The following is a 27,956-nucleotide window of genomic DNA, read 5'->3' as shown; positions in this document are numbered from 1 at the left end:
CCAGATGCATAACATCTTACAAACCATGAGAATATAATAGAAAACCTTAAACCAAGTCTACAAAATCCGCTCCCAGTGTGCATCAAATGTATCAAAGTCACAGGGAGCAAGACTAAGGAATCATGACATAGTAGAGGAAACTAAGGAGAAACGGAACTAAATGAAATGTGGGCTCCTTGGCAGGACAGTGGGTCAGAATAATGGATGGGAGAAGAGAAATGATGACATGAAATAAGGTACACAGTTTAGTAGATGGTGCTGCATGTACACCTGTCTCACTGCTTCAGTCATGATGCTAAAGATGCCCGGGGTGGTGTCGTTACATGAACACGGATGAGGAGATGTCAGCAAATCTCTGTACAACTGCTGACACTTTCGTCTGTAAGTTAAACTTAGCTTTAAAAAGCCCACAAAACTGAAAAAAGTGACTGCCCCCATTTTTTATCATTTCAATGGACTTTTATTCCTTTAGTATTTTTTGTCATTACAACTCAAAAATTATTTTTGGATTTAATTTAATGAGAATATGACTGATGGAAACCAAGGGTTGGAGCACGTTGAGAAACCCAGAAGGATGACGCTGAGGCAGGATTGTACTTTCAGATCCTCCTGACAAGTTTTCAAAGTCTAAGTTACATCCTGCTTTGTGTTTGAAATGCATTACACACCGGCGTTGCTGTCAAACTAACATGCTTTACTGTGGATGTGGGATTTCATGTAGGCATCCATTTTCTTCTCAGTGTTGTGTGGAATAGAAACCTTGGTATTTACCCTTGCACATTTGATGCTGCAGCTGGAATGCTCCCTTGGGGACTTGAGAACCTATTGTCTATAGATCGCTTTAAGAGCTTAAACCCTGGGGGCTTAATTCTGTGGATTTTTCCATACTTAAGAGGATTTTGGAAGCAAATGAGATGTAGAAAGTGGGAACAATAGAATGTACCATGTTATCTTGAATGAGCCACGGACATGGGCAGTTACTGGTACGACTTGACTGTCTCTTAAACCTGTTCCTCGAAAATTTGGGGGACATATGCTAGAAGCTTGGTCAGTGTGATGATACTGAAATGACAGGACATTTCAGGGGAGGCCATAGTGGCACCAACCTTGTGATGGATTGTACGGGCTCTTGGGAGCACTGGCTCTTACGGGCTTGGATTAGCACCATGAGTGTAAGTGTTCGTAGAAGGAAGTCAGCCTACATAGTTGACCTTCTCTTCCCTGGATTGGTTCTCATTTTGCCTCTCCACCACGTTGCACACCATCAGGGGCTCCTCATCAGCACACTGGTACATCTGTTTGAACCTCCAGCCACATACTTGCAAACTAAACACATTTCTTTACTCTGTAACTTTCGTAGCCTCTGGTGTTCATGTTGTAGCAATGCAGAAGGAACTAAATGCACTTACAAAGCACTATTCATCTAATCTCTCTCTCAGTGTAATCTTTAATGTATAAAAGAATCTACTGCAAGTTTTGCTAGAAATGGTGTTGGTGAGCCCAAGAGTCGGTTCTAACAGTCTCCCAGTTGATGCCTCTAATTGTGGGTGTCCGAGGAAAGGTTGCCGATGAAACGGACTCCGGAGCCCTGAAAGGTTGCTTGTGACATTGTAGTCATTTTAACCTTGCCTTAGAGGCAGCGTCAAAACCAAGGAGCCTGGGTTCCATCTCAGTTTAGGCTAAGCCAGTCTAGGGCAGGTGTGAGGGAGCAGTGAACACCTTCTAGGAATGCAGGTCCCGAAGGAGGATGGCGGCCACTGCCACCAGGGGGCGCACCACCTCAGCATTTTCAGGCCGGCAGCATCTGGTTTGAGTCAATGGGAGAGGCTGGTAACACATGAATAATATAAAATGGGATCAAAAAACAAACCGACACAGCACTGGATAATGTGGAGCCATCCCACTGTCTTCAGGTGTCTCTAATGATGAATACTTTGGATAGGTTGCATGTTTATAACTCTCAAATGCCTGACAGCTGCGCTGGTCTTGCGTTAGAGTGATTTCGAAGTCAGACTGAAGACTCGGTTAAGAGCACTTTCCAGAGATTAACCCCCTTAAAATAACCCAGCGCTGTGCCAGAGGCGATTGGCTTTGGCTCTCGTTTGCTTTAGAGTGCCGCATCTCCAACATGCTTCACTGCCCTAAAATGTCTTACTGAGGACGGCCCGTGGTGGTCCGATTATGAGTGGGGAAACTGAGGCGCACGGGGAAGAAGAAGCCCCATGCCTTAGATCTGTGCTTAGACTCAAACCAGAAGTTCAGCTTCCTAACTAGGCAGCCTGGCTGACCACCTGGGTGGGCTGTCCAGCTGCTTGACACCCCAGGGCTCCTTAGAAGGGAGTTCCCGGTCACAGAGTAACCCAGTTAAGGCCGAGAGAATGGCTGGCATTGGAAGACGGGCTGGGAGGCCCCACCTAGACTTCTGTTGTCCTGCCAAACTGAAATCATGTTGGCTGTCTTAATTTAAGTCAACTGTCTTAACTGCTTGTCTGCGAACAAATTCTTTTAATTATCTTTATTTTGTAAATTAAAAGCTAAGAAATATTGATGGGAGAAGAATTACCAAACTATAGGAGCATATAAAATAAGAAAGTGGAAAGCCCCTTTGTGTTCATCAGTTCTCATCCAAATCCTGTACCTCACTGTTAAACACCCAATATATATCATATATATGAAATATACAAATATACATATATATAATGACATATACATATATAAACACCTAACATATCTTGATCTATATTGTATTTTATATGCATATAGGCACATATGTGCACATTCATACATTATAGATCTTTGTTTTAAACTTTCAGAGGATAGATACTAAGTATGTATAATTTGATCAATTTGTTCATTATGTCACGAATAGTTTTACATACACAAATAAATAAACTCACATAAATAGGGAGAGAGAGGTGATTTTGCTGAAATTTAAAGAAATGGGATTATGCAACTCATACTGTAGCTTCTAATTTTCCCTGATCTATATTATAACCTATCAGGATGAGGTATTGAGAAAACAACTTGATTAAAAGCATGAGACTTTTAGCTGGGCACAGCGGCCACACCTGCAGCCATAGCCCTCAGGGGACCAGGTTAGGAGGATTGCAAATCTAAGGCTAGCCAGGGCTATGTACAAGTGTCTGAAAACATAAATATTTACGAGCCAAGGGGCTCGTAAATCAAATGATCTGAGGACAGCAGTATGCTTTGTGGCCTGCCCTGGCTGTCTCTCCACACATAGTGTTGTATCCGCTTGAACTTCCATAGACAATGAGACACAGGTGAGTTTTCCTTCTAAGTCAGTGGTTCCCAACCTCCCTGCTTCTGTGACCTTTAACACGTTACTTCCTCATGCTGTGGTGACCCCTGACCATAAAATTATTTTCATTGCTATTTCTTAGCTATAATTTTGCTATGGCTATGAATTGTAATATAAGTATCGTTTTTCTTTCAGATGGTCTTAGGTAACCCCTAGGAAAGAATCATTTGACACCGAGAGGGGTCGCCACCCACAGGCTGAGAACCGAATGATCTTAAGAGTGATCAAAGGGCTCACGTTGCGAGTGATTAATGTTTTCCTTCTGAGGACTGAGCGCTTCAGTCTCTTATTTCTGTGACTCTAGCTTATTTTATGGAACTCATTTTTCATACTCAGGTGAAACAAGAGATGCAGACATCGCCATAGAATGTGCTGGTGTGTGGTGCTAGTTCTTCAAAACACTCAAAGCAAGTCAGCTGAAAATATTGACAAGCAGGAGCTAGGTAATAGATCTTTTCTTTTCAGATTTTCCTCTAGGACCCACGCCAAGGGCCCACCTAACCGGCCGTCTCTCACGGCAGCAGGTCTCGGCCTGCTGAAGACTCCCAGGAAGCTGGAGAATAACACAGCTGACTAGTCCGGTCCCCCACTGCCCAGGGTGGCTGGGTGAGGACATCTCTGATAGGTCCCCATGGACCCTTAACATCAGCTAACACTGGATTACAAGGCAAGTCTTTGACTATGGGGGACTTGCATTATTCCTGAGAGCATCTGTCCTGTTTTGCTCCCCACCACCCCCAGAATAAAAGAGGTAGAAAAATAGAGGGGGAATGACTGTCCTGACTTTCCCCATGAAAAACAGTTTTTGAAGTGTGTACATACTTACGGAGAATTTCCCTATGCTCATCCTTCAAAGCATGCCACTCCCTCTCCCCCAACCCATCTGTTGACACGTGGAACTGAAGTCACACTGGTGCCAATCCTTACGTGGCACAACAGGTTTGAGAAGCAGCCAGCGACTGCTTTCAATTTTAGCTGAAGTTCCTTACGAAACTAGCTAGCCCGGGAGGTCATTTGTCTCTGGTCCAGAGGTGGTGGTTTGATTATTCTTGGCTCAGACTGAACTTGGAAGGGAACTGAAGCGTCAGGTAGGAAAAAAAAAAATCCTCCATACCTACATGAGAAAGTTCAAACAAATGCGCGACACCAGCGTGGACGGATGTCACGGAGACAAAGCAGAGTGAGTGGAAGTTCAAGGACTGGCGAGAGTGACCTAAAGTTGACAGAAAGAGGAAGGAAGGCTGCCATATGGAAGGATTACTGCTTTCAAAAGACACGGCGGGGAAAATGTCCTAGGCTTACTTTGGTACTTAGCAGGGTGCATGTACAAACTTTACTTCGTGGAGTAAAGACTTAAACTGTGCACATTCTGATATATATATATATATATATATATATATATATATATATATATATATAAAGTCCATTTTAGAAAGAAGAAAGCTGTGGTTTGGGCCATGAGCCATGCAAAGATAACAACAGCCATCGATGTGGTGAGTCAAAATTCTTCAAACAAATGCATACAACCGGGGAAAGAATGAAAAAAAAGTAACACTTAAAAATAACGATAAAATAAGAGGTCTCTTTGACCCCCCAGGTGTCAGCTGAGCTCCTAGCCCAGGAGGAGCCCACGCTGGGGACACGGCGTTCTCCACGTTCACACCCTGCAGAGGAGCTTTGCACTTGGAGCTGTGACTGCACAAGCTTTTTAATAAAGACAAAGGGCAAGAGTAGTAGTTTCTTCTGCAATAGAAGTGGGGATCTTACCCAATTCTGTGTGCCGGGCTATGGGAAGAACACGTGACCCACAGGTGAAGGGCAGTTGGTCAGTCCTACCTATACAATAAACAGACAAATCACGTATCCTTAACTCCCAAGACCCATAGAAGGTCCTGCATTGGTTCATTGTGCAAAAATGTTCACCCTGGACAGCTAGCAATCTTTCCTTGCTTGAGCCTCACCTCCACGTTACTGAGCAGCATGGAGAGGGGGCACTTCATCACGTAGGTGGTTACTTTTTTTTCTCCTCTCCTCTCTAGATCCTGGCTTGTCTGTTGCACACAACTGGCCATGGTTGGTGTTCTGGAGACACAACCTTGCTTTGTTACGGAGACTGCTCAGTCAGGTCTGGGCACTGTGGGTGAGGGGAGATTGGAGAGCAGGAAAAGACAGCAGGAGAGCCCAGAAAGATGTGCCTTGTCTTGACACAGTGGAGGCCCCACCTCACCAACTGATGAACTACATCGAGCCAGTGTTATCAGAGGAGGGAGTGTTGTTTGTTACTCTTGTTTCTTGTTTCTGTTTTTGCTCAGAGTTTCATTCAGGGTGTAGCTCAGGCTGGCCTGGAACTATGTTTATAGCCCAAACAGATGAAGATTTGTAATCCTTCTGTCTCAGTCTTTTAGGGGCTGGGATCACAGAAGTGTGTCAGCATGCTTGGGGTTCCTGGGAAGGCTTTTGAGTTTTGTTGTTGTTGGTAGTGCAATGACTGGGCTGTGCAAACAATGATTTGCTTCTATTCCCGACACCAACTCTGCATGCGATTACAAGTGAAGGGCTTATGGAAGTAAAAACTGGGGCAAAGAGGGTGAGCCCTGCCTCCACCCAGTGTGGAGATACTCTGGAAATACACCTGCTTCGTTCTTGAAGGGGAAAGGACCCAGTGCCTCCACGCTTCTCTTTCCAAGTCAGCTCATTCTGGGATGAAACTGTAAGTGTGGAATTTTTATCTTGAAGCATAAGATGTAAGACCAAGTGGGGAACAGACTGGGGAATAAAAGGCAGCAGCCACATCGGGAGCCTCGAACTTTCTAAGAGTGAAACACTGCAGATAAATTCTTTCTGGATCCAGCTCCTTCCAAACTTCTTGTTTCCTGAGGGACCTCCCCAAAACTGAGCCAGGCAGATAACATAGAACTCAAAGAACTACACCAAGGCTGTCTCCCTTCTCCTTTAGATCTGATAGGACACCAAGAGATTGCTCTGTTCTACCCTTGCCTGATGGTGGGGTAGGAGGAAGAGACAAAGGACCTCTGTGATCTCAGGTATATTCTGGCAGAGATGCTCACATCCTAGAAATTAGGGAGCCTCTCTGCGCTAAGACACTGTCAGGAGGGGAATCAGAAATCCCCACCTTCCACTTGCAGTCATGATTGGCAGCTCCCAGAAGCTATCTTTCAATGTGTTTTTATTCCCTCACCTCCTTTTACTCTGAGATTTCTCAAAACAAGTATCAACCAGCACCGTCCTTTCTCTGGGTCACAAGAGTCTCCTGTCTCTTCCAGGAAATCATCAGTTCCTGGGCTAGTTCCCCACTGCCCTTCACAGCTTCCTCACACCCCCTACACATGGCAGATCACACAATTCCTTCTGCCTATGGTACTTTCTGCCCCCAGATGAGTTAGTGTTCATTCCCTGACTCAGTAAATCCCAGGTTCCCAGTCCCCCATGCTTGCTTTTCACAAGAGACTCATATGAATGACTTTCCTAGCAAGTTGGATTACTCTGAACTCCTCAAGGGTCTCAGAGTGCTTAATGGAGGTGGCCTAACTGGGGAATTCTCCATGACACTCCAACCTGGATGGAATTGAATAGTTTAAATTCCTCCTTTGGTACCTGGCAACCAAAGCAAAGGTAGACTCACTCAGGCATTTCAGGGAAGGCGTGCTGCACATGGGGCAGCCAGCATGAGGGGAGGAGGGAATAAATTGTACCCAAGGGAAGCAAAATCTCAATCTCTCTCTCTCTCTCTCTCTCTCTCTCTTTTTCTCTCTCTTTCTCTCTCTCTTTCTCCCATTTCCCCAGATGTTGTCAGGGGACACCTGACAGTGTGGAAAGGCACACTATGGGTCCTTTGTGACCTAGGCATGGAGAAACCCGTACAGAGGTCCCCCCTCCCCACAACCTTCCAGGGCTAGGCTGCTCAATCCCAAGAGCTTCCACAGAGCCATCCAAGCCATATATCTGGTTTCTAGGGCCATCCAATTTAGGATAAGACTTAGGTTTTCAGCACCACTTGTAAAACACATTTCTTTCTCTGGTTTTGTGTGTTGTGCCCCAGTTGGCCAGCACTGGAAGGAGGCAAGGGACGGCCAGGGTCCAAGCATGGAAAGTGAGCTGTGCCTGGGATCATCAACTTCAATGGTCACCTGCTGCAGATGGAGGTGGGGTTATCAGCTTCCACATTTCAAATAGGCAGGGATAGAAGAACCCGAATTAGGGGAATGGGGGCCTAGATTTAATCTTGGGGTGAGATAGGCTGATGATCCTCATAGAAGGCCAGTAGTCTCCTTCCCCAGGGATCATGCCAGGGCCCCCTTAGCTTCAGCCACACACTGGACGTGCTTCAGTTCCTCAGGGAGCGAGAAATGTGAACCTGAGCCAGAGGGGGGAGCCAGGACACCCCGAATAAGCCAAAAGACCCCAGGAGACCAGTTTTAGAACTTGAGCCTGGCTCACCGGGATCCCCACCAGGGGGCAGAGGGGAACCCCGGAGGCCAACGGGAGGAGGCCGGACCAGAGGTTAGGCACTGGCGACCTAGCACACTCTCACGCTCTAACTGAAGGCAGAGGATGGAAGAGAGCCAAGGAAACCTCCTTTTCTCTGAAAGTTTCAAGCGAATCCTCCTCGGTGGAGATCTGTCTACCCGAATCCCGTCTTGCGGACCTCCCGCACCACCGCTTTCTTTGGGCACCAAAGGGTTGAAGGGCTGTGCACTGGGCTCCCTCCGCAGCCCAGTCTCCTCCCTGCGCCCCCTCCCCGCAGTGCTGGCCAGAGACCCCCTCCCGTGCACCCCACCCCCTATCGTGGACTCGCTGCGGGGCTACGGAAAGCTGCTCTCGCCCGTGCCGCTGGCGCGCCCCTGCCGCCGCTCGGCTCCGAGTCCCCCGCGCGTGGACCGTGTAGTAGGGGGGCGATTCTGCGACGCGCTCCCGCAGCCGGAGACCAGGGCCTGCTCAGGGTGGCCAGCGGCCGGCCCTCCTCTCGCCGGTCCTTCCCCGCTCCTCCTCCCCGGCCCCCGCCGCCCCCGCCTCCCGGCCGCCCCCGCCGCCGCCGCCCCAGGCCGAGCGCGGGCGCGGAGCGTGGGAGCCATGGTGCGCGAGCTGGAGAGGGACCCCAAGCGCAAGGAGGCGGCGGCGCGGGCGAGCGGAGAGGAGGAGGAGGTGGCGGGGGAGGAGGGACTGAGCGATAGCGACGAGGGCGACGGCGTGGAGACGGGCAGCGGCCGGGAGGAGGGAGAGCAGGAGGCGGCGGCCGGGTGGGAACGCAGCGAGGACGCGCGGCTGCTGCGCGCAGGGCTGCCTCCCGCCGCCGTCCCTGCCGCGGCCGCCCGCGACCCGAGCGGACGCCGCCCGCCAGGGACGCCGCCCGGCCGCCCGAGGATGCCGCCGCCGGGCGACCAGGACCGCGCGCGCCGCCGTCGCCGCCGCCGCCGGAGGGACCTTCTGCTGAGCCAGCTTTGCTTCCTGGCCTCAGTGGCGCTGCTGCTCTGGTCGCTGTCGAGCCTGAGAGAGCAGAAGGGTGAGTGCTCGCAGCCTTCCCCGAGTGGGCGCTGCGGCTCCAGCGGCTCGGGCTCCGGGGCGCTCAGCGCGGGGCGGCTGCGCTCGGCTCTGGCCACACCGATTAGGCATGAGGACACCCAGGTTCCTCGGAGGGCTGGGGAGGAAGGGGTCTGGGCTCTAAGAGTGCTGCAGTGAAGGAGCGACCAGCCCCCCTTAGGCACCCTGAAGACCTTTACTTGTGACTCTTGCCTTCTGCTCCTTTCCCACAGTCTGAGGACTGGTGGTGGCGGTGGTGACAGGGAAGAACCCTTTCACCACCAGGGCCAGTAATAAAGTTGTCCAGGCAGCAGTCGGTACTTGTGCATGTAATCAACCACCTGTACTCCTGGCTTGCTGAGGGTTTGCAGGGCTGGCTAATCGGCTCACTCCCGGTTCTCCACGTGTTCTCCACACAGTACAGGTGGAGTGGGCAACAGAGAATACTCCTTGCCGCCGTTGCGGTACGAGAGCAGGTGCTGGTAACTTCGGACGGGAGAAAGTGATAGCTACCCAAGCTGGGGTTTAGTAATGGGCATTTTCTCTTAAAGGGTCGCTCAGCAGGAACCCAAGAATATTTTTTTCAGGGCTGGTTTGCTTCCTTCCCCGGACTTGAGCTGTTGTTGAGCTGGGGATGGACCACTCTGTGCTATCCACTTTTTCCTGGTGCCTTGGCTGATGGTGCACACGCGTGCGCATACACACACACACACACACACACACACACACGAGACTTCGTTCTTATCTTTGCCCTTGGCTTTTCTAGAGCTAAAATAGACATTGAAGAGAAATGTGCTTGAAACAGTTGTCTATTGGAAACCATTTGGACTCTGGGATGCAGCTGTGTAAAAGAACAAAATAACACCACGGAAAGGAAAGACTTGGGAGAAAAGCAGTTGTAAAATGATTTTGTATGCTGGCTTTTCAAGTGTCAGGGTTTTTGGGGAAGCAGACAAATAAATGGTTGTAGGTGGAGTAAAACAGTTACAGATATGTGCTGTGCTGTTAAGATAGACACGGATCTGATAAGCGTTGCTTTGAAGCGCACAATAAAAGTGTTTTGATAGTGATGGTGACATTTTAAAAGATGCCATCCATCAAGAGAGGGACTTCCCTCACACTGGCTCATGCAGTGCTACAGGGTAAAACTCTAGGGTCATTCTGGACTTCGCAGATCTCTCCAGAGACTTCATCATATATGGTAATGAGAGAGGCAGTCCTGGTTTTCAGTGAAGCCCTTGACTTGATGACTCTCACCGTGGCTTCTGAATCTTAGATTTTCTGGCCCTGGGTGCTGACACGAGGGAGGGGCTGTTGGAATGAAGTGAGTCTTCTCTCCAAGGGCAGATTCAGATCTGCTAAGCAGTGTCCACTGACTGTCACTAAGAGTGAAAGCCAACAGATAGTTTATGCCTCCCTTGGCAAAAGCTATTTCAAGTCAATTACTTGGTGGCGGTTTCCCTACAGGTTGGGGCCCTGTGAATGACAGGCTTCTCAGCACTTTCCAGGACATAAAGGACATTGTTTTTGTTTTCGTTTTTTTTCCCTGTGTGGTGAATGTGACCCACGCAGTGAAAGTTGATCAGCTGCAGGGGGCTTCAATTCCTTACCCCCACCAGGAGCTGGCTTGTCTGGGCTGATAGGGTAGCACGCAGTGTAAACTTGGAACCTGACTTTCATTTGGAAGTAGTTGCCCTGACAATGACGTTTCTGCCCAGGTGCTACAGACTCAAATTTTATGCCGTAGCATGACCCCCATCTCTACCCTTTTTTTATTTATATTTCATATTCTCGCTCTCATTTCCTCTTTATCCCCCTGTCAATGTCTAGTGCAGGGACTCCTTGTTCCCAACCCTGGGAAGACTTAGCTGGGAGAAACCCAACAGTTCTAAGGACCCTGTTTCCCAGGCTCTGCTTTTCACCTCCACCCCCAACTCCATGGCTTGCTGGTCCTCATTGTGTCTCTAATCACCTTGCTTACATTAGATGCTGCTTTCAGTAGGGGAGGCCCAGCCATGTTGCACCAGCAAGGCATAGTTTTGCAAGATAATTTTAAGCAAATTAATTGCTGCAGGGGGATCTTCCGCTGGTATTTTGCTTGGGGATTGCCATTCGGCATCAGAAACATCGGAGTAGTGACACCCCAAAACTCCAGGGCCACTCTACATAATATCCTTTAAGCGTGGGCACAAGGTTCATCGTTTTACCCCATTTTAAAGACTCTGGGACTCACCATGGGCCATTAAGTAAAGTCACATAGGAATCGAGGAGTGGAGGGACAAATCAACTTGAGGGGACCTGACTCTTTGTTCCCAGTTGTGTTCCTTGCTTTGGGGTGCAGCACTGGGATGGTTGTTTGATCATGTGGGTGTATCGTCCTAATGACCAAAGGCAATATTTTACCTTTAAAGGCATGTGGTTTTTGTTAAAGATAGCAAGATACCCCCCTCCCAGAGGCCTGTTTCCTAAGAATCCCCTACCCTTTTTTTTGTTATAAAAGGATAGTTAGTTCTTTTTATCAGAAGTAGAGGTGTGTGAAAGTTATGTTACATAATGCCTAACATTTCTAGTCATGAAATTTGGGATTTTTTTTTTTTATTTCTCAGTAAATCCAGACTTGGTTACATACTGAAAAGTTCAGTTCTATTTTGCAAAGTCTTTTTTTTTTTTTGTGCTCAGTATTTGGTCAGAAGAAGTATATCAAAGAATCCATAGTGGTTCTTTTTTTTTCCTCCTGTGTAACTAGGATGTGAGGATTGTTTAATTTAGGTCAGGAAGAGTTGGTGCTGGGAGGAAGAGAATTCTTAATTCTGACTACAACACAAGCAATAATCATAGCAGCTACAGTTTGGGCATCTCAAGTGCCAGGCACTGTGCCAAGCATACCTTATGTGCATTTACCTCATCTGCAAACATAGGCCTCAGTCTTGTGAGCCTTCAGCAGGGGAGACACAGGCCCCAGGTGCCCTATTTAGTTGTTGCTGATGAAGATCTTCTTTTTGATCTCTGTGTTCAAAGCCAATTTAAATAAGGTGTTAGATTTGCTAATGAGGGTTTTCATTTATTCTTGCCATGAGAATGGATTACTTTTGTATACATTGAGTGGCTTAGAAATGTTTCACTTTTTTTTTTAATATAAACTCCATGGCCATCTTTCTCTAGAGGTAGGTCTTCTAACACAGGAGCAGTTATATACATCGTCTCTTGAAAGTTCTAAGGGTATAACTAAGAAAAAATAAATATTTGCACACATACACATTCATAGATTTGAAAAGACCACAACTTAGAAGTATATATATGTATATATACATATATACTCTATATATATACATATATAGAGAGATGGATATATGTCAGTTACTATCACCTTTTAACAAATTAGCCCCAAACTGGGTATCAAGTTTAAAAAGTTGTTTAACTTTTTTTGCCCATGGGTACTTCAGTTCAGGAATTTGATGGGCATGTTTGGGATAGCTTTTGTCTACTTCATTATGGCAGAGGCCTTGACTGGGAAGAGTGTAAGACTGGGCAACATGACAGTGGATTTGGAATCATCCGAGACATCATCACTCCCATTTATAAGGGTTGATGTGGATGTTGACTAACACACGCATGATCTTTCCTTGGGGCTCAGTTTGAACTTCCTCAGAGCATGGCAGCCAGGTTCCAAGAGATAGCACCTCTGAAAACAGGGTGCTTGGTAGTCTTATGGTCTAGCAGAAGCCACAGAGTGCTGCTGCCATGGTGGCCTTCTGCTGGTCAAGGCAAGAACAAATGCCACCCAGGTTGAAAGGGTGAGGATGTGGAGTCACCATTTCCTCAGTTTAATGGGAAATATGATGATTGGTATATTTGGAAAAACTCTGGAGATTTGAAAGGACCGTAACTTAGGAGTGAGTGAAGGCATTTCCCAAGGTGACCAGTTGTGAGTACAGGAAGTATATACATATAACTTGTATGTAAACATTTGTATGTACACCCATGTGAATATACACTGCACATACATGCACATGCATAATATTTTTTGAAATGTCCTCCAATCATTAGAATATTGGCCTCAACCTTGTTTGATGTGAAGGTGGAGATAACTTTGGGGAAGGAGGCACAGTGTGGGTGGGAAATGCATATTGAGAGTCCATCTTGGCTTCCATGGAATTCCACTCGTCAGAGGATTTGGGGTGCAGCCTGCAGACTCCCTCACTTCAAGTCTCCTCCTTTAGCCTTCTCTTTTCTGACTTCACTTGGACTTTTCTGTTGCTTCACAAGGGTGTACGACCTTTCTGGTCCCAGATTTCTCACATGTGCTGGTCCCTCTCTCCTGCTGTGTCCACTACCACCTCACTCTGCGGTGACTCAATCCTTCTGCAAGGCCAGGATCTCCTGGACTATATTAGATTCCCCGCTGTGTTCTCTGAAAACACTGCTTTCGGTTGATTATATTTATCAAAGTCGGCAGCTATCTGTTTGTTTGAGTAACATTCCTCTTCATTGGGTTCTGAGCTCCAGGAGGTCAGAGACCCTGTGATCTATGCTGACATCAGTCACCCCCATCACCCAGCCCATAATAAGAGCTCGAAATATTATTTGTTATAGAGAAGTCCTTTTGATTTCTGAACTTCAATGCCTGTGATAAAAATAACAAAACAAAACCAAAAAAAAAATCCATCCTGTTTTAGGGCCCTACTTGCTGGCATATGCTTATTTTTATAATTTCTGGTCCTGTAAATTTGATGTTGTTGCTCTTTTTTTCTGTGGCGAGTACCAAGCTGAAAAAACGTGGCAGGCTCTGCGCAGTATCACTTGGATGGTGGTAGGATTTGAACCTGGGGACGCCCGTGTCAAGGTTGCATATGGATGCATTATCCAGCATTGGCAGAGAGGAACACAAGACAGGGAATCACCCTGCCTTTTTCAGTCCGCTGAGGAGTAAGGAGTAACAGAAGGCTGGCTTCATAGAAGCAGTATTTTAGAAACACATTGCTTTCAACCTTTTCTATTTTCCGCACAAACATATATAGAAGTGTTTCTCTCCTCCTGCCTTTTCTTAGCTGCTCATCAACCCAGATTTTTCTCAAAGATTTCCTCTCCTCAGAAGCCTCGAATCCTTGTGGGAAGAGGGAAGATTTTTTTTTTTTTTTTTTTTTTTTACCCTGGAGGGTTGGCAAAGCCAAAAGAATTGCAAAACTAGCTATTTGCTGAGCATTCCAGGGCCTGGTGGAAGCTGGCTGATAGAGCAGGACTTTGGCAACTCTCGCTTCTATAAGGAGTGTTCCATGCGCACAAGGAAAATCTTTGTGTATGTGTTTGGGTAATGGAGACTACAGAGACTGTTCAATGGGGAAACTGAGGTCTAGGGGGATAAAAAAAAATGTTGCCGACGTCACACTGCAAGTGGGTTGTGATCTCAAGAGAGGGATTTGAGGATTTCTGATTGATGGCTATCAGTTTCTGATTCTGTAGAGTTTATTTGACAGCCCGTATTCATTGCTTGTAATAGTTTTAAACAAGGTTCTGCTGTGTAGGATCTGAGACTGTGAAGTACTAAGGACTCAAGTGGAGGAAGGTTTGCCATAAGCCAAGAGGGTGATGGGCTATGGGGCTTCCAGCATTCCGCTTGCTCTTCTCTCTGTCTGCTCCTGCCTTGGGATTAGCTGTGCTCCTCCATACTGTTGCTAATGTTGGGTGTCACCATTCTTTAATGGCTTCTCTGCCCCATAACCATCCCTGTTAGCTCTCTTCTTGTGAAATTCTTCTCAGTGGATTCCTTGGAAGGAGACCTTCATAGGCTCCCAAGGACATCAGATGTAGGGATCTCTGCCTATGACTCCCTTAATCAGGCATTTTGCTAGTTGTTGGGGTTACAGTGGTATCTGAGATAGACACCAAGTATTGGCCTTTGGGATTTTTGAGTAGCGGGGCAAAATTTGAAGAATTTTGGAGATATGAATGAGAAATCCAGCATGCCCTGGAGGAGTATATGGCTCTTCAGAGGCACTAAGACCTGGAAAGCATATGGAAACTAGTTAGAAAGACAAACTCCTAGAAAACTGAGAAATACTGTGGGCAGGTAACAGACAGAGATGCCACTGTCGATGGCCAATAACCCCAAATAACATTTTTCACCCTGAATTATCAAGTGGGAAATTGGAATTTAAAAATAATGAGATGTCATTTTTTGGATAGATTAGCAAACGTTAATGGATCCAAGTGTAGTTGACTGCAATATGGAGGCTGTGTTACTGTTTTGAACCACATACATGCTTATGGGATTAGAATAGCCCCATATATTTTTGAAGCCTAGGTTAAAAACTCAGAGAACCTGGATACAAATGTGGTCCATGGAACTGATTGGCCATGGCCCTTTAAAGCCTGGAGTTTAGGATTAGAAGGGAACCCTGGGGATCAGGATAGACCAGCCCTGGTTGCTTATTTAAACCATGCAATTTAGCTTTTCATTCTTTGCTTTTCAGTAGCTATGTATTCCTGAGAGGATGGGCAAATAAAATCAGCTCAGCTGCTCCCAGTTTGGAGAATTCCCTATCTGTAGCTTTTGCAGTATTGACAGCATTGCTCTTCATTTTCCCCATACATGTCTCCTTCGTTCTGACTGAGAAAGGGACATTTTTACTTTAGCAACCTGCTCCGCCACCAGAATTTAAACCCCTGGAGGACGCGAAGGAACAGAGGGTGGTGGAGAGGCCTGGTTGACCAGACTGGCATTGCACATCCATACCAGGAGGTCAATAGTGCCATTTTCTAGATGGAACGGGAAGTGTTCATTTTTGGGTAGTTTGACTTAGTGAGCTGGTGGGACAGGAAGCCGACAGTTGAAAATCGGGATTATCAGCAGTTGCCGCCACAGATGAGGACTTGCGAGGAGTATACCAGAGGTGAGAATTGTCTCTCTGACAAGCTCGTGTTCCTCAGTCTGCAATGTCACCTAGGGAACTCTGCGCTTCACTTGGGTCTGAGTCTTGCCCAGAGATACTGATGGAACGCCCTAGGGTACGGTGTGGACATTGCGATGTTTTGTTAAGGGTGACGCAGTTGGTGCCAGTGTGCAGCCAAGACTGAGCCCGCTGGGGTAGGTAAATGTGCAATATTCATTGTATTATGACTATGTAGAGGCCCAGTGTCGCTGAGCTGTGAAATACACTGAACTCAAATTTTCTCTTCTGAATGTAAATCAATATTCTTCTACTTGGTTTTCTAAACGTTTGCCACAATTTCACTCCAAACTCTCTTCCCCCGGCCTCATCTCATCTTCGTATGTACAATGGCATTACGTTCACCATCGGGGTTTCTCTGGGAAGTGATCTTCATGCAGATTCTTCTGGCTGTTTCTTGTCTGGTCAGGTTACTTGGGAAGTCTGCTGTCCAGCTGTCCTCTTGCTCCCCTCCCCCCCCCCCCTTCAGCTCTGTGCCGTTCACATCTCTGAGTTTTCCCCTGGAAGTTGTCTTCCTAGAAGTCGCGCATGCGTCTCTGCTCTGTGCCGTTCACATCTCTGAGCTCTCCCCTGGAAGTTGTCCTCCTGGAAGTTGCGCATGCGTCCCTCTTGGCTTAAGCCTGCAGTTGTTGTTTTGGGGTTCACACATGCCAGGTGCCTCTGGAAGAAGGCAAAGCAAGCCTAGGTGTGAAGCCTGGTATGTTTGAAGCTGTGATCCTTCTTCTGACCCATGGGTCACGTGGGTTGGGCTCATAACGTAGGTTATGCACCTATAATCCTAGAATTTGGGAGGGCTGAAGCAGGAGGGTTATGATTTTGAGGCTAGCCTTAGATTTAAAATAAAAGGAAAATAATTTAGGGTGGGCCTCGTTTTCTTTGGGGCTCTGAAGATGTTGCTTGTATATCTTTCTTTCAATGATGCCTCTTGGAAGTCTGATTCTGTCCTGGTTTTTAATTGTTTTTTGACTCTGTTTTCTTTTTCTAAGAATTTTGCTTTGTTCCTCCTGTGTTATTTGCTCCTAGAGTCAGTGAGTTATATGACCAGTATGGTTCCGTGTCTGTCCATTCCCTTCAGATTCTTCTGATCTGAAAGTGTGTGTCCCACAGGCCCAGGATCTCCCGCTCTGGGATGTCTTCATCCTTGCTTGCTCCCTTTCTGGGTTGTCTGTTACTGCATGCCTGAGTTCCTGGAAGCATCCCCTCATCTACCTTCCTTTCCTACTCCTTTTACCCTTTGGACTGGGCTTTTCTTTTCTTCTTCTTCTTCTTCTTCTTCTTCTTCTTTTTTTTTTTTTTTTGAGATAGGTTTTGTTATCCAGTCTGGCCTTGGATGCATGATCCTTCTGCCTTAGCTTCTCAAAGACGGAGGTTACAGTTACATGCAATCGTCCCAGACATTTGGTGTGATTTCTATACATGTTATTTATATATTTATTTATATTAATACATGCAGGTATTTTGACTACATGTATGCCTGTGTATCACATGTGGTCCTGGTGCCTGAGGAGGCCAGAAGAGAAGTGTGGATCTTCTAGGACTGGAGTTCCAGAAAGTTTGAGCTGTCACATGGGTGCTGGGAATCCAACCCAGGTCCTCTGGCAGAGCAGCCAGTGTTTGTAATCTCTGAACCATTTCTCCAGCCCCTCTACATTTTTTTTTTTGGTTTTTCGAGACAGGGTTTCTCTGTGGCTGTGGAGCCTGTCCTGGAACTAGCTCTGAAGACCAGGCTGGTCTCGAACTCACAGAGATCCGCCTGCCTCTGCCTCCCGAGTGCTGGGATTAAAGGCGTGTGCCACCATCGCCCGGCTCCCTCTACATTTTTTTAAACCAAGAATTTCCCACTCCTTACAAAAAGAAACCTTTATTTAATTATTCATTATTGCGTGGGTCTGCCTGTATGGTGTGTGTCGGACGAAGCGTGCGCGTGGAGCCAGAGGAAAACCTTATGGCGTTAGTTCTCTGCCTCGACCTTTACTGGGTTCTGAGGATCTCACTCAGGTCACCAGGCTTGCACAGCAAGTGCTGTCATTTGCTGGACCGTCGTGTGGCCCAGGTTTCCAACTCTTAAACTGGCTTCATCTCCCAAGAGCTGCGTCTCCTGTGGGGATTACTTTAGCAACTCCTTATTTTATCCATCCGCATCATCTCTCCCACCCCTGAGTATGCACACATTCATTTTGAAGAGTCCCCTTCTTTCTGCAGACTCTTCTGTAAGTGGCTCTCGTCCACCTATGTTGTTCCATTTTCCTTACCAGTGTCTTTAAATGTCAGACTCTTTGGTGTCTGCACCTCCGTGGTGTGTAGGTGAGGCTGTTGCAGAGATCATGGCAATGGCAGAGGAAGGACTTGTTGGTAAGTGTCCGTAGGAGCTCATCTGACTGGGTCATGTCACTGGGAAAGGCTCTATCTCTGTCAGGGGTTAGTTGGATTTCCTAGAGAAAGATCACTGTGTCCTGCCATCAGATGGTGACCTGTTCTCTCAGGAAGTCCAGTGGGAGAAGAGGTATTTCTTCAGTAAGAGCACTTGCTCTGCCTCAAGGACTTAGGTCTTCCCAACAGTGATTAGGAAGGGGCTCAATAACTTATTTGTTGAGAGAACCTAGGCCATCCCACATGATTTAAGTCAGCTTGCCTCCTTCCTCCCTCCTCTTCCTTTTCAATTTTAGCTACATATGGAAACTAAGAGTAGGGAGTAGGAGGAATGGAAAGTCTTTTTTAATTGAAATTTTTTATTGAGTGAATTGAAGATTCTCATATAGGTGTAAAACAAAATACAGGACTCTCCATTGTAGTGTTTTCTAGTTAACCTCACTGTAATATTTTGCAAAACTGTGACATAATATTACTAGTAGGATGGTAGCATCAATCCAATCTACCTTTCTCACTTGGATTGATACTTTTATTATGTATGCATTTGTGTGTGTGTGTGTGTGTGTGTGTGTGCACGTGCACGCGTATGTGCGTTCTGGGTTCTACAAGTTTAATAACCCATGTGGATTTGTGCATCTACTGCCAACCATCAAGGTATTGGAGAAGGGTCCCTCTAATGACAACACCATCCATATCTTTTAGTATAAAAGGACCAGTGGCATTAAGTAATTGATAACCACCTACACTCAAATAACGTCAACTTAAAAATCGTGGTTTTAAGAATGAAGGAAAATCACCACCAGGACTATTATATTCTGTACAAAATTTTGATTATACAAGTTCGTTTACATTTGAGAACTGAAGATGTGGACAGCCCATGTTTGCAGAGTCAACGCTCTAACGTATGGAAAACTGAACTGAACACAAAGGAAAGTTTATGCTTGGTATGTGGAGGGCTTCTTTGATGGATAGTCATTTCTGTCATTTGTGTCATATTTCTGAATGAAGGATGCATAAAAATGACTTCTTCAGATAGATGGATCGTTCGGGAAGTTTAGCCATATAAGGCTTCCATACTGCTTTCCTTGGTATTTGTTTTCTGGAATATTGACGTGGAGGCACTCTTGGGGCGACTGAGTCTTAATGTCTGATTTTGTTAGAAGTGACATGAAAGAAAATTGCCAATTTCACTCTTTGCTTGAAAAAAAAAAGAATCTGCTTAAGAAAACACAGCACAGTTAAGGGAGGGATCTAATGAATGAAGATCAACTTTTGGCAGATTGTCTCACATTCGGAAATGTTACTGAAGTGCTGGAATCTCCTGGGAAACTTTCTGACATTCGGGAGAGTCAGTCCATGGGAAAAAAGGGGGAGTCACAGGGCGAGCCGCTTTGTGTAGCAAGTGAGATGTGCGAGGCTGGAGCACTGGCCCTAGGGACACTCCTTGCCTTTGTTCCACGCACGTCTGTCTTGATGTAATCAGGAGGATAATGGGCTCTTTGGAAGTGAGTGGCCTGGGTTTTCTTCTTTCTTCTGTTTTTCTTGTTAGCAATGTTTGAACGTATAACTTTCCAACTTCATTTTGTCCCTGATATCATGCTTCTGGACCTTCCCCCAAACACTGGTTGCTAAGGATAGCTTCCTAGGACCTTAGAATCGTAGGATTTGGAAAACAATCCATGGTCTCTGGAGTGGGGTTTCAGGTTGATGTTTAAAATCATGGGTAGTTTTGGGCTGTGTACACCGAGTAAACTCATTGCACCCACTTTAAACAAATCTAGGCAAATTCAGATCAGCCTCATTATTTTCTAACATTGTGATATCATTTCCTCCCTTCAATATGTCAATCTTGACATCAAACCATATATACTGGATTAGATCTTTATTTTTTTTTTTGTTTGTTTTTCAAGTCAGGGTTTTTCTGTGTTTGCCCAGGCTGTCCTGGAACTTGTTTCTGTAGTCCAGGCTGGCCTCAAACTCAGAGACCTTCCTGCCTCTGCCTCTCAAATGCTGGAATTTAAGGCTTGTACCACCACTGCCCAACAGATCTTTAAATTCAGAAAAAACTTATCTATCTATCCAGTATGTGTGTATGTATGTATGTATGCATGCATACATGTATGTATACATGTGAGTACATGTATGTATTCATGCCACAGCATAGTGGAGAAGTCAGGGGACAACTGGGACGACTGAGTTTTCTTCTTTCAGGCTTAGAGGCAAGTGTCCTTACCCACTAAATTACCTTGCCGGTCCCTACATTGTTTTTAAATAAAAAATTAATATGTTTTAATTTTAAAATTGTATACAGTAGAACTGACCGACAGGTCAAGATACAGATAGAATATCACTCTTCCTGCAAAACTCTGAATTGTCCCTTTGTAGTCACGTCTTCCTCTCATCCATTACCCTGACCATTGTCTGTTATCAGAGTATTTGAATTTTTAAGAATGTAGCCAAATGTAATGCCAGCACTAGGGAAGGGTAGGCAGAAAGACCATGAGTTTGAGGCTAGTTGAGGCTAAATAGGAAGACTTGCCTCAAAAGAAAAACAAAAATTATTTTTTTTTTTTTGCAAATGGAATCTAAGACTCCAACAGTTTGTTTCTTTTACTTAATATTATGACTTCACTTAAGTTGTTTTCTGAATCGGGATCTTGCGCGTCCACTTCTTTTGGCTGAAGTAACATTTCATTTGCAGGTATTGAATACTTTATTCTGTTCCCCGTTGTAAGGCACTTGGTGGCTTTTAGTTTGTTTATAAATAAAGATGCTATAATACTCCGTTCTTTTCCCTACCTTATTACCATGGCTGGATTCTTTAGTATGTCATTTGAATAGTCACCCATGACTTTTCCTGATGTTAGAAGGGAATATTTAGTCATAAATGTTAAGCACGATGTTTACTATAGTATTTTCATAGTTATATATGTTATGATGTGAAGGAATTTCATGTCTAATTTTCATTTGGTGAGAAGCTCCTTTGTAAAATAAGGGATAGGTATGGAAATTTGTCAGAATAATTGCCCCTCTGATTTTTCTCTTGGACAGTTGATAGTGGTTATAGAGAATGGATTGTGTGGAATGGCTTTTGAACACAGAGCCAGTCTTGCACACCAAGGAGAAGCCGCAGTAGCTCAGGAAATGGTTTTGCAGTTTACATTTCTTGGATTTGAATTGCTAAAATTTTACTGAGGACTTTTACGTTATGATCGCATGAGAAAATGGTCTGTGATTTTGTTTCTTGGTGCTGTCTTTGTCTGGTTTTGCTGTCGGGGCAATACTGGCCCACAGAATGAGTTGGGAGATGCCCCCACCACCATGCTTCTGTCTGCTAGAAAAGATTGGAATTGACGGAGCCTCCCTTTTAGCTTGTCATCAGCATTTCTTCATGACTTTAAAGTTCAGATATGATTTAATGTCTGCATGATGGTAATAAAATTGCGGGGTTTGTTTTTTGTATGTGAGAGAGAGCCTTGCTGTGTAGCTCAGGTTAGTCCTCTTGCCTCCGCCTGTGCGTGCTGGAGGAGTTGTAGGTGTACATCTGTCACAAAGCTCTAGATGCTTCTGTAAATATTATGGAAACCAATGTTTCTGGAGTCCTTGGCAGGCCGGGGACTCTGTTCCAGATACTTTTTATGTCTTAACTTCTTTGGCCTCACTGAATAACCCTATGGGATGGGAAAATTTTTCTCTCTGTTTCACAAGTAAAGGAAAACAGGACACACAAATTGAAGCAAATTGTTGAAGCTTAGGGTTTTCTGTGTCTTAGATTAGAACCCAGACAGTCTGATTCTCCTTGGATTGTTCCATGTCATACCTGATTCATTTGAGTTTCTTTTTGACAACATTTTATTTTTTGGGTAGGTCCTCACTCTAACCCTGGCTGGTTTGGAACTTGACCTCAAACTCATAGCGCTGCCCCAGCCTCTGCCTTCTGGTTGGTAGGATTAGAAGTGTGCGCCCCTGCACCTGGCTTCTTTTAGGTCTCTATTTGGCAGCATGAGGTATTTTCCATAGGTTTTCTGTGGTGAGAGTCTCATGCAGAAATCCTTGCCAGTATCTGACAGTTTTTTTGACTGGACTCTTAGAAACAGTAATTCTAACTTTCGGAGAGGTTCATAGTTCCTGCTCTGTCAGCTTCCAGGAATGTGAACAGGTTTGAAATCCCCACAGCCATGCTTGACAGCTTCGGATTCAATGTCCACTTGCCAAAAGTGAGTATGATAATTTTTGTGGGGTGCGTTTCTTCAGCACTGGGAGTCAAGCCCCAGCCTCTTGTGGATACAAGGCAAGTGCTCCATCACTGAGCTCCAGCCCAGCGCTTACATAGTTCCCATTCAGTTACTGTAGAAGAATGGACCCTCACCACTTTTGTTTGCCCGTCTCCTCTGTCTTTCCTCCATTATATCACTTTCTTTCCTTGTGGAAAAGATTTCTTCATGGGTAATCTCAATTTTCTTTTTTCATTGGAGGAAAATCATTCCGGGTTAGGGTTGTAAGTCTGTGTTCCCACACTCAGGCCTGCATTTCTACCTAGGGAGGTAATCACTTTTTAAATGATAAAGTGTAAGAGTTTTATATGTATTCTGTGTATCCTATCCTCTCAGAAGTTTTTGTGGCATATCGGTATCATTTTCATCCCGTTCAAACTCTCTCTCTCTCTCTCTTTTTTTTTTTGCTTTTATTTTTCATTATTGTATTCTTAGATTCAGGATTTCAATTGTATATTTATTCCACATAATTGTTGCTATCTTTTCTTCCTACCTGTATGATTTAGCTTAAAAAAATAACCCTGTTCTCATCTGGGGTTAATTGTAGTTGACCTGAAGATGCAAACAGATCCACAGACTTGCCCATTAATTCTGGTCTTGTTTATGGAATCATCTTGACCCACGCATTTCTCGCATGGCTTCGGCCCGTGTTTATTCTCCCTGTGCCACTGGCTGCTTTTATGACATTGATTTTACTCCACTTCCTCGTTAATTAAAGCTGTCGTTTGTTAGCATGTTAATTTTTTGGCAGGGTGAGGCTCCCGTCCTCTTGTTTTGGAAAAAGTCATTTGCTGTTATCATCCATTTATCTTCCTAAGTGAACTTTAGAATCTCTGTGAAATTTCCATGAAATCCCTCTAGGATTGGGCAAATCTATAAATAGTGTGTGGAAAAATGGCATTCTGCAGTGCAGATTTCTCTCACCCCTGCGGTGCTGTTTTGTTTGATCAGGCTCTAAGGAAGTTAGCTGGAAGTCATGATCACTTCCTCATTTCTTTCCTGCGTTTGTTTGGGAAAGTCATTCTGCCGTGTATTATTTATCATTGCCGTTGCTTCATTCCGTATACATTTGAAATATTTCTTCATACTGTTTAATTGTTTTTTATGGCTTATTTTTATTTATCTGTCTGTGTTTCTGTGTAAGAGGATGCCGTGCGTGTTCAGGTGCCTGCAGAGGTCAGAAGAGAGCATGCTATGCTTTGGCATTAGACTTATAGAAGGTAGTGAGCTGCCTGATATAGGTGCTGGGAGCCGAACTCATGTCCTCTGCAGGAACTGCATGCTCTCTCAATCACTAAGCCATCTCTCCAGGCCCCACATTGTATTCTTAAAATTTAAAAAATGATGTAAATATAATTATTCTGCTAAAGCCGTACTTCTCAACCTTACCAATGCCGTGGCCCTTTAATACAGTTTTAAACAGTTCCTCATGTTGTAGTGACCCCAACCATAAATTTATTTCCATTGCTACTTTATAACGTTAATTTTGTTACTGTTTTGAATTGTAATGCAAATATTTGTGTTTTTCAATGGTCGAGAACTGCTATGCTAAAGGGATGTAGGAATAAAATGACTTCTGAAGGGATTCTGTTTGACCTATACACCAATGCCTCACTCAGCCCCCATCAGAGAAACTTCTTGCCATAGATAGGAACTAACACTCTGGTACACAGAGAGTGGGAGACATTGGAGCACTCAGCCCTAATGGGGATGTCTTCATCAAAGCCCTTTCTTCAGAGCTCAGGGGTCCATGGGAGAGAGGAGGCAGAAAGAATGTAAGAACCAGGGGTGACTGGATGACTCCATACACAACAGGACTGATGAGCATACGAACTCTCAGTGACTGTGGCCACTTGCCCGGGGTCTGTTGTAACATGTGAGCCGTATGGGGTCCCAGCACTGAGAGGGAGAAGTGGACATGGACTCCCACCCCTAACCAAAAAGCTATGTTCAACTGATGCCCATAGCAAAGGAACAATTAGTTTGCTCCAGTGAGGTTTCACTGGTGTATTAACCACACTCCTGGACAAGGCAACATGCTGAGGAGTAGTTGGCCAATACAAAATGAACTCAATGGGATTTTAATAAACTTTTCATCTCATTTTGCTTTGTTTGGGTATTTTTTTTTTGCCTTATTAGTCTTTTGCTTGATTGCTTTGGCTTCTGTTTCTATGCAGTTTTTTTTTTTGTTTGTGTGTATTTATTTCATTTGGATGTTCAGTTGTTTAAAGAGAGAAAGAGAAAAAGAACATAAAGTTGGGTGGATAGAGAGGTGGGAAGGAACTGGATTAGGAGAGGGGAAAACATGGTCAAAATATATTGTATAAAATTATTTTTCAATAAAAATTGTGTAAATACTTTAAAATTAATTTATTATGCAAAGCAATAGCGTCAAATTAAAAAATTAATTTATTATGCAAAGCAATAGCGTCAAATTAAAAAAATTAATTTATTATGCAAAGCAATAGCGTCAAATTTTGTGATAATTTGCTACCAGATAGGGAACTTTTGGACCAGCTTGCTACTGAGTATTTTTTTATTTGTTGTGGAACTTCGTTTCCAGTTCTAGCGTCTCTGATGTTTATGATAACTCACAGACCTTGAATGTGAATAAATGCCTAGTTAATGCCTATTGAAGTGTTTAGCATGTGTTTAGTATGTGTTTATATGATGTAAGTACAGCTCCACAATAAGCCAAGTCCTACATGGCTCTGCTAATAGGGGTTTTCCTTTGAATTTGTTTGCTTGGGACCCTCTATGAAATATTTACTCTCCTATATTAATGAATTTATGTACTTATTTTCTAGACTAGGGTGTCAAAATAACATTAACTTGATAAAATGAATTGACAACTTCCATGTCTTTTTATGTTACGGAATATGTTGACAAGCATGGAAATTAGTTTGATAGTTAGAATGAGCTTGTCCATGGTCTTTTTTTTTTTTTAATTGAGCTCTACATTTTTCTCTTCTCCCCTCCCTGCCTCTCCCCTCCCCTTCAACCCTCTCCCATGGTCCCCGTGGTCTTTTTTGGTAGCAATTATGTGCAAACTACAGTTTCTTCCATTCATATTTTCTTATGTGGGCAATTTCCATTTTCCCCAAAGAACTGTCAATTTCGTTAAGCTTTTAAAAATGATCAAAATTATGCATCCTTCTTATTTGCTTTAACTGCTGTACCTGTGATTGTATGATCTTCCCTCAGCACTGAGATGAGCTTTTCTGTTTCTCTTGATCCAGTTGGATGCTATTTGGCTGACTTTATTAATTTTTAAAGATTGACTGATTGTATTGATCTATTTTGGTTTTCCCATTTTGCTGATTCAGTTTCTGCTGCCACTTTTCTGTAAAAATCTTCCTATTCCATTTATCTTCTAATATGTTGAATTATGAGTATTATCTTTATTCATTTTGATTAGTGGTACATTTGATTTTATGGGTAGTCAGACTGACACTATATATAAATATTTAAGGATCATGTAGTCATTGTTGCTTTGTTGCAAATAGTAGTATAATTTCCACTTTATTTCCTCTGTAATTATTTAAGAGACTGATTTCTGATTTCTCAGATGTCATAATACACACACACACACACACACACACACATATATATAAATTTTAAGTTCCAGTTTTATCTCATTTTTGTCTGGAGAATATGACTATTGTGGATTCTTATCTGTTTCAATTCTTTTTTACAAATAAACAAAAACTATTTTTATTAAACTGTGTACCAATTTATACTCCATATTTTTAATATATACACTCATGGTAGCTGCTGCTGAATTAGATAGATTATAAAATAAAGACAGCCGTATCTTACATCTCATTTGCTCAGTGGATGTGTGTTAAGCGAATGAATGAGAAACAGAAGGTCCACAGATTAACTCAGTGTATCTTAAAAACAAATCAGAGTAGAAAACTGTTGTTCTTAATCAGTACGAGAAAGATGTATTTAATGCGATAAGAACATTACTAACAATTTTCAGAATAAAACTTTAAAGTGATACAGCAGGCTCAATTTCGCTCCCTTGGGACTCAGTCTCATGGTGTGAATTCAGAGTCCCTTTATTTTTTTAAATTTAATTAATTTACTTATTTTATATCCCAACTGAAGTTTTCCCTTGCTCCTCTCCTCCCATTCCCTTCCCACTCCCTTCTGTCCCTGCCCCAATCCATTCCTCCTCTGTTTCTGTTCAGAAGAGGGAAGTCCTCCCATGGGTATAAGCAAAACATGGCATATCAAGTTGTGATAAGACTGAGCGAACACCCTGCCCCCTTATATTAATTAATTAATGTGCCCCCTCACATTGTTGTAGAGGACCTAGGTCGGTCATATGCAGGCTCCAAGGTTGTTGGTTCAAACTCTGTTAGTTCCTGTGAGCCAGGTTAGTTGTTTCTGTGGTTTTCCCTGTGTTGTCCTTGACCCCTCTGGTTCCTATAATCCTTCTCCCTCCTCCTCAGCGGGATTTCTCCAGCTAATGCTTGGCAGTGGGTCTCTGCATCTGTATCCATCTGGATAAAGGCTCTGATAGAAATTGAGGTAGTCACCAATCTTATCACAGGAGATGGCCAGTTCAGGCTGTGCGTCCACTATTGTTAGGAGTCTTAGCTAGGGTCATTTTTGTAGATCCCTGACCCTAAAATGCTCACCCCTCTTTTGCAGCCATCTCTTTTACTACTTTCCCCTCTATTCATCCCCTAACTCAGTTCCCCAAGTTCCTATCCCCACCTGTCTCCTGTCCACCCAGGAAATCTCTTCTATTTCTCCTTCCTAGGGAGAGCCAGGCATCCCCCTTGGGTCCTCCTTGTTACCTAGCCTCTCTGGGTCTGTGGATTGTAGCATGCTTATCCTTTACTTTAGTTCTTAAAACTTTGAACTATTTGTAATTCAGAAAACCATTTGTTTGTCTTTCATGTCAATTGCCTGCCTGCCTTCCTTCCTTCCTTCCTTCCTTCCTTCCTTCCTTCCTTCCTCTCCCTATGTAGCTCTGGCTAGTCCAGATCTTGCTATGTAGACCAGACTGGCCTCAACTGCTCTCAGAGTCTCAGAGGTTCACCTGCTTCTGCCTCCCGAGTACTAGGATTAAGGGACTATGCCACCATGCCCGACTCTGGTTTTTCCCTGATCATATTCTAGGAATATCTGCATTATTTTTCTCCTTGGTGGTTGGATTTTCAGCACAACTATGACTTTTGCCTTTCATTCCTCTTTATGCTTTATGGCTACATTTCCTTAATCTATCTTATGCCTCATCTACCTCTAAGTTAGCCAACTCCATTATAATCTTAGCCTTGCTGTTTAGTGATCCATTTTTTTTTTAACCTGAAGCCCATGTTTCTTGTACAACATCAAGACTCCATTTAGGTTTTTGCTGAGAGCTTCATTCCATATAATACTTTCTTCTTTGTGAGAAATATTCCTTTTTCTTTTTCATTAAGATGCAGGGATTTTTCAGGAGATGAAAGCCATTGTCCTTTGACTGAGGAAGTCTAGACAGACCTCTTG

The 27,956-nt window shown here is 44.3% G+C and overlaps 1 protein-coding gene across 1 annotated transcript in view; it reads left to right on the top strand.

Moving 5' to 3' along the window:
* Nucleotides 1-7,948: 7,948 nt before the first annotated feature.
* Nucleotides 7,949-27,956, top strand: part of Slc24a3 (solute carrier family 24 member 3) — a 465,376-nt gene continuing 445,368 nt past the window's right edge. Inside the window, exon 1 of the mRNA XM_041670589.1 lies at nt 7,949-8,843. Within this exon, the coding sequence (XP_041526523.1) occupies nt 8,414-8,843 (430 nt within the window). The 5' untranslated portion in view covers nt 7,949-8,413. The remainder of the gene's footprint in view (nt 8,844-27,956) is intronic.

This window comes from Microtus oregoni, unplaced genomic scaffold, assembly GCF_018167655.1.
Source record: "Microtus oregoni isolate MIOR12 unplaced genomic scaffold, Mior012 000020F_ref0000438, whole genome shotgun sequence".
NCBI classification, from domain to species: domain Eukaryota; kingdom Metazoa; phylum Chordata; class Mammalia; order Rodentia; family Cricetidae; genus Microtus; species Microtus oregoni.
This window is presented reverse-complemented; position numbering and strand designations above follow the sequence as displayed.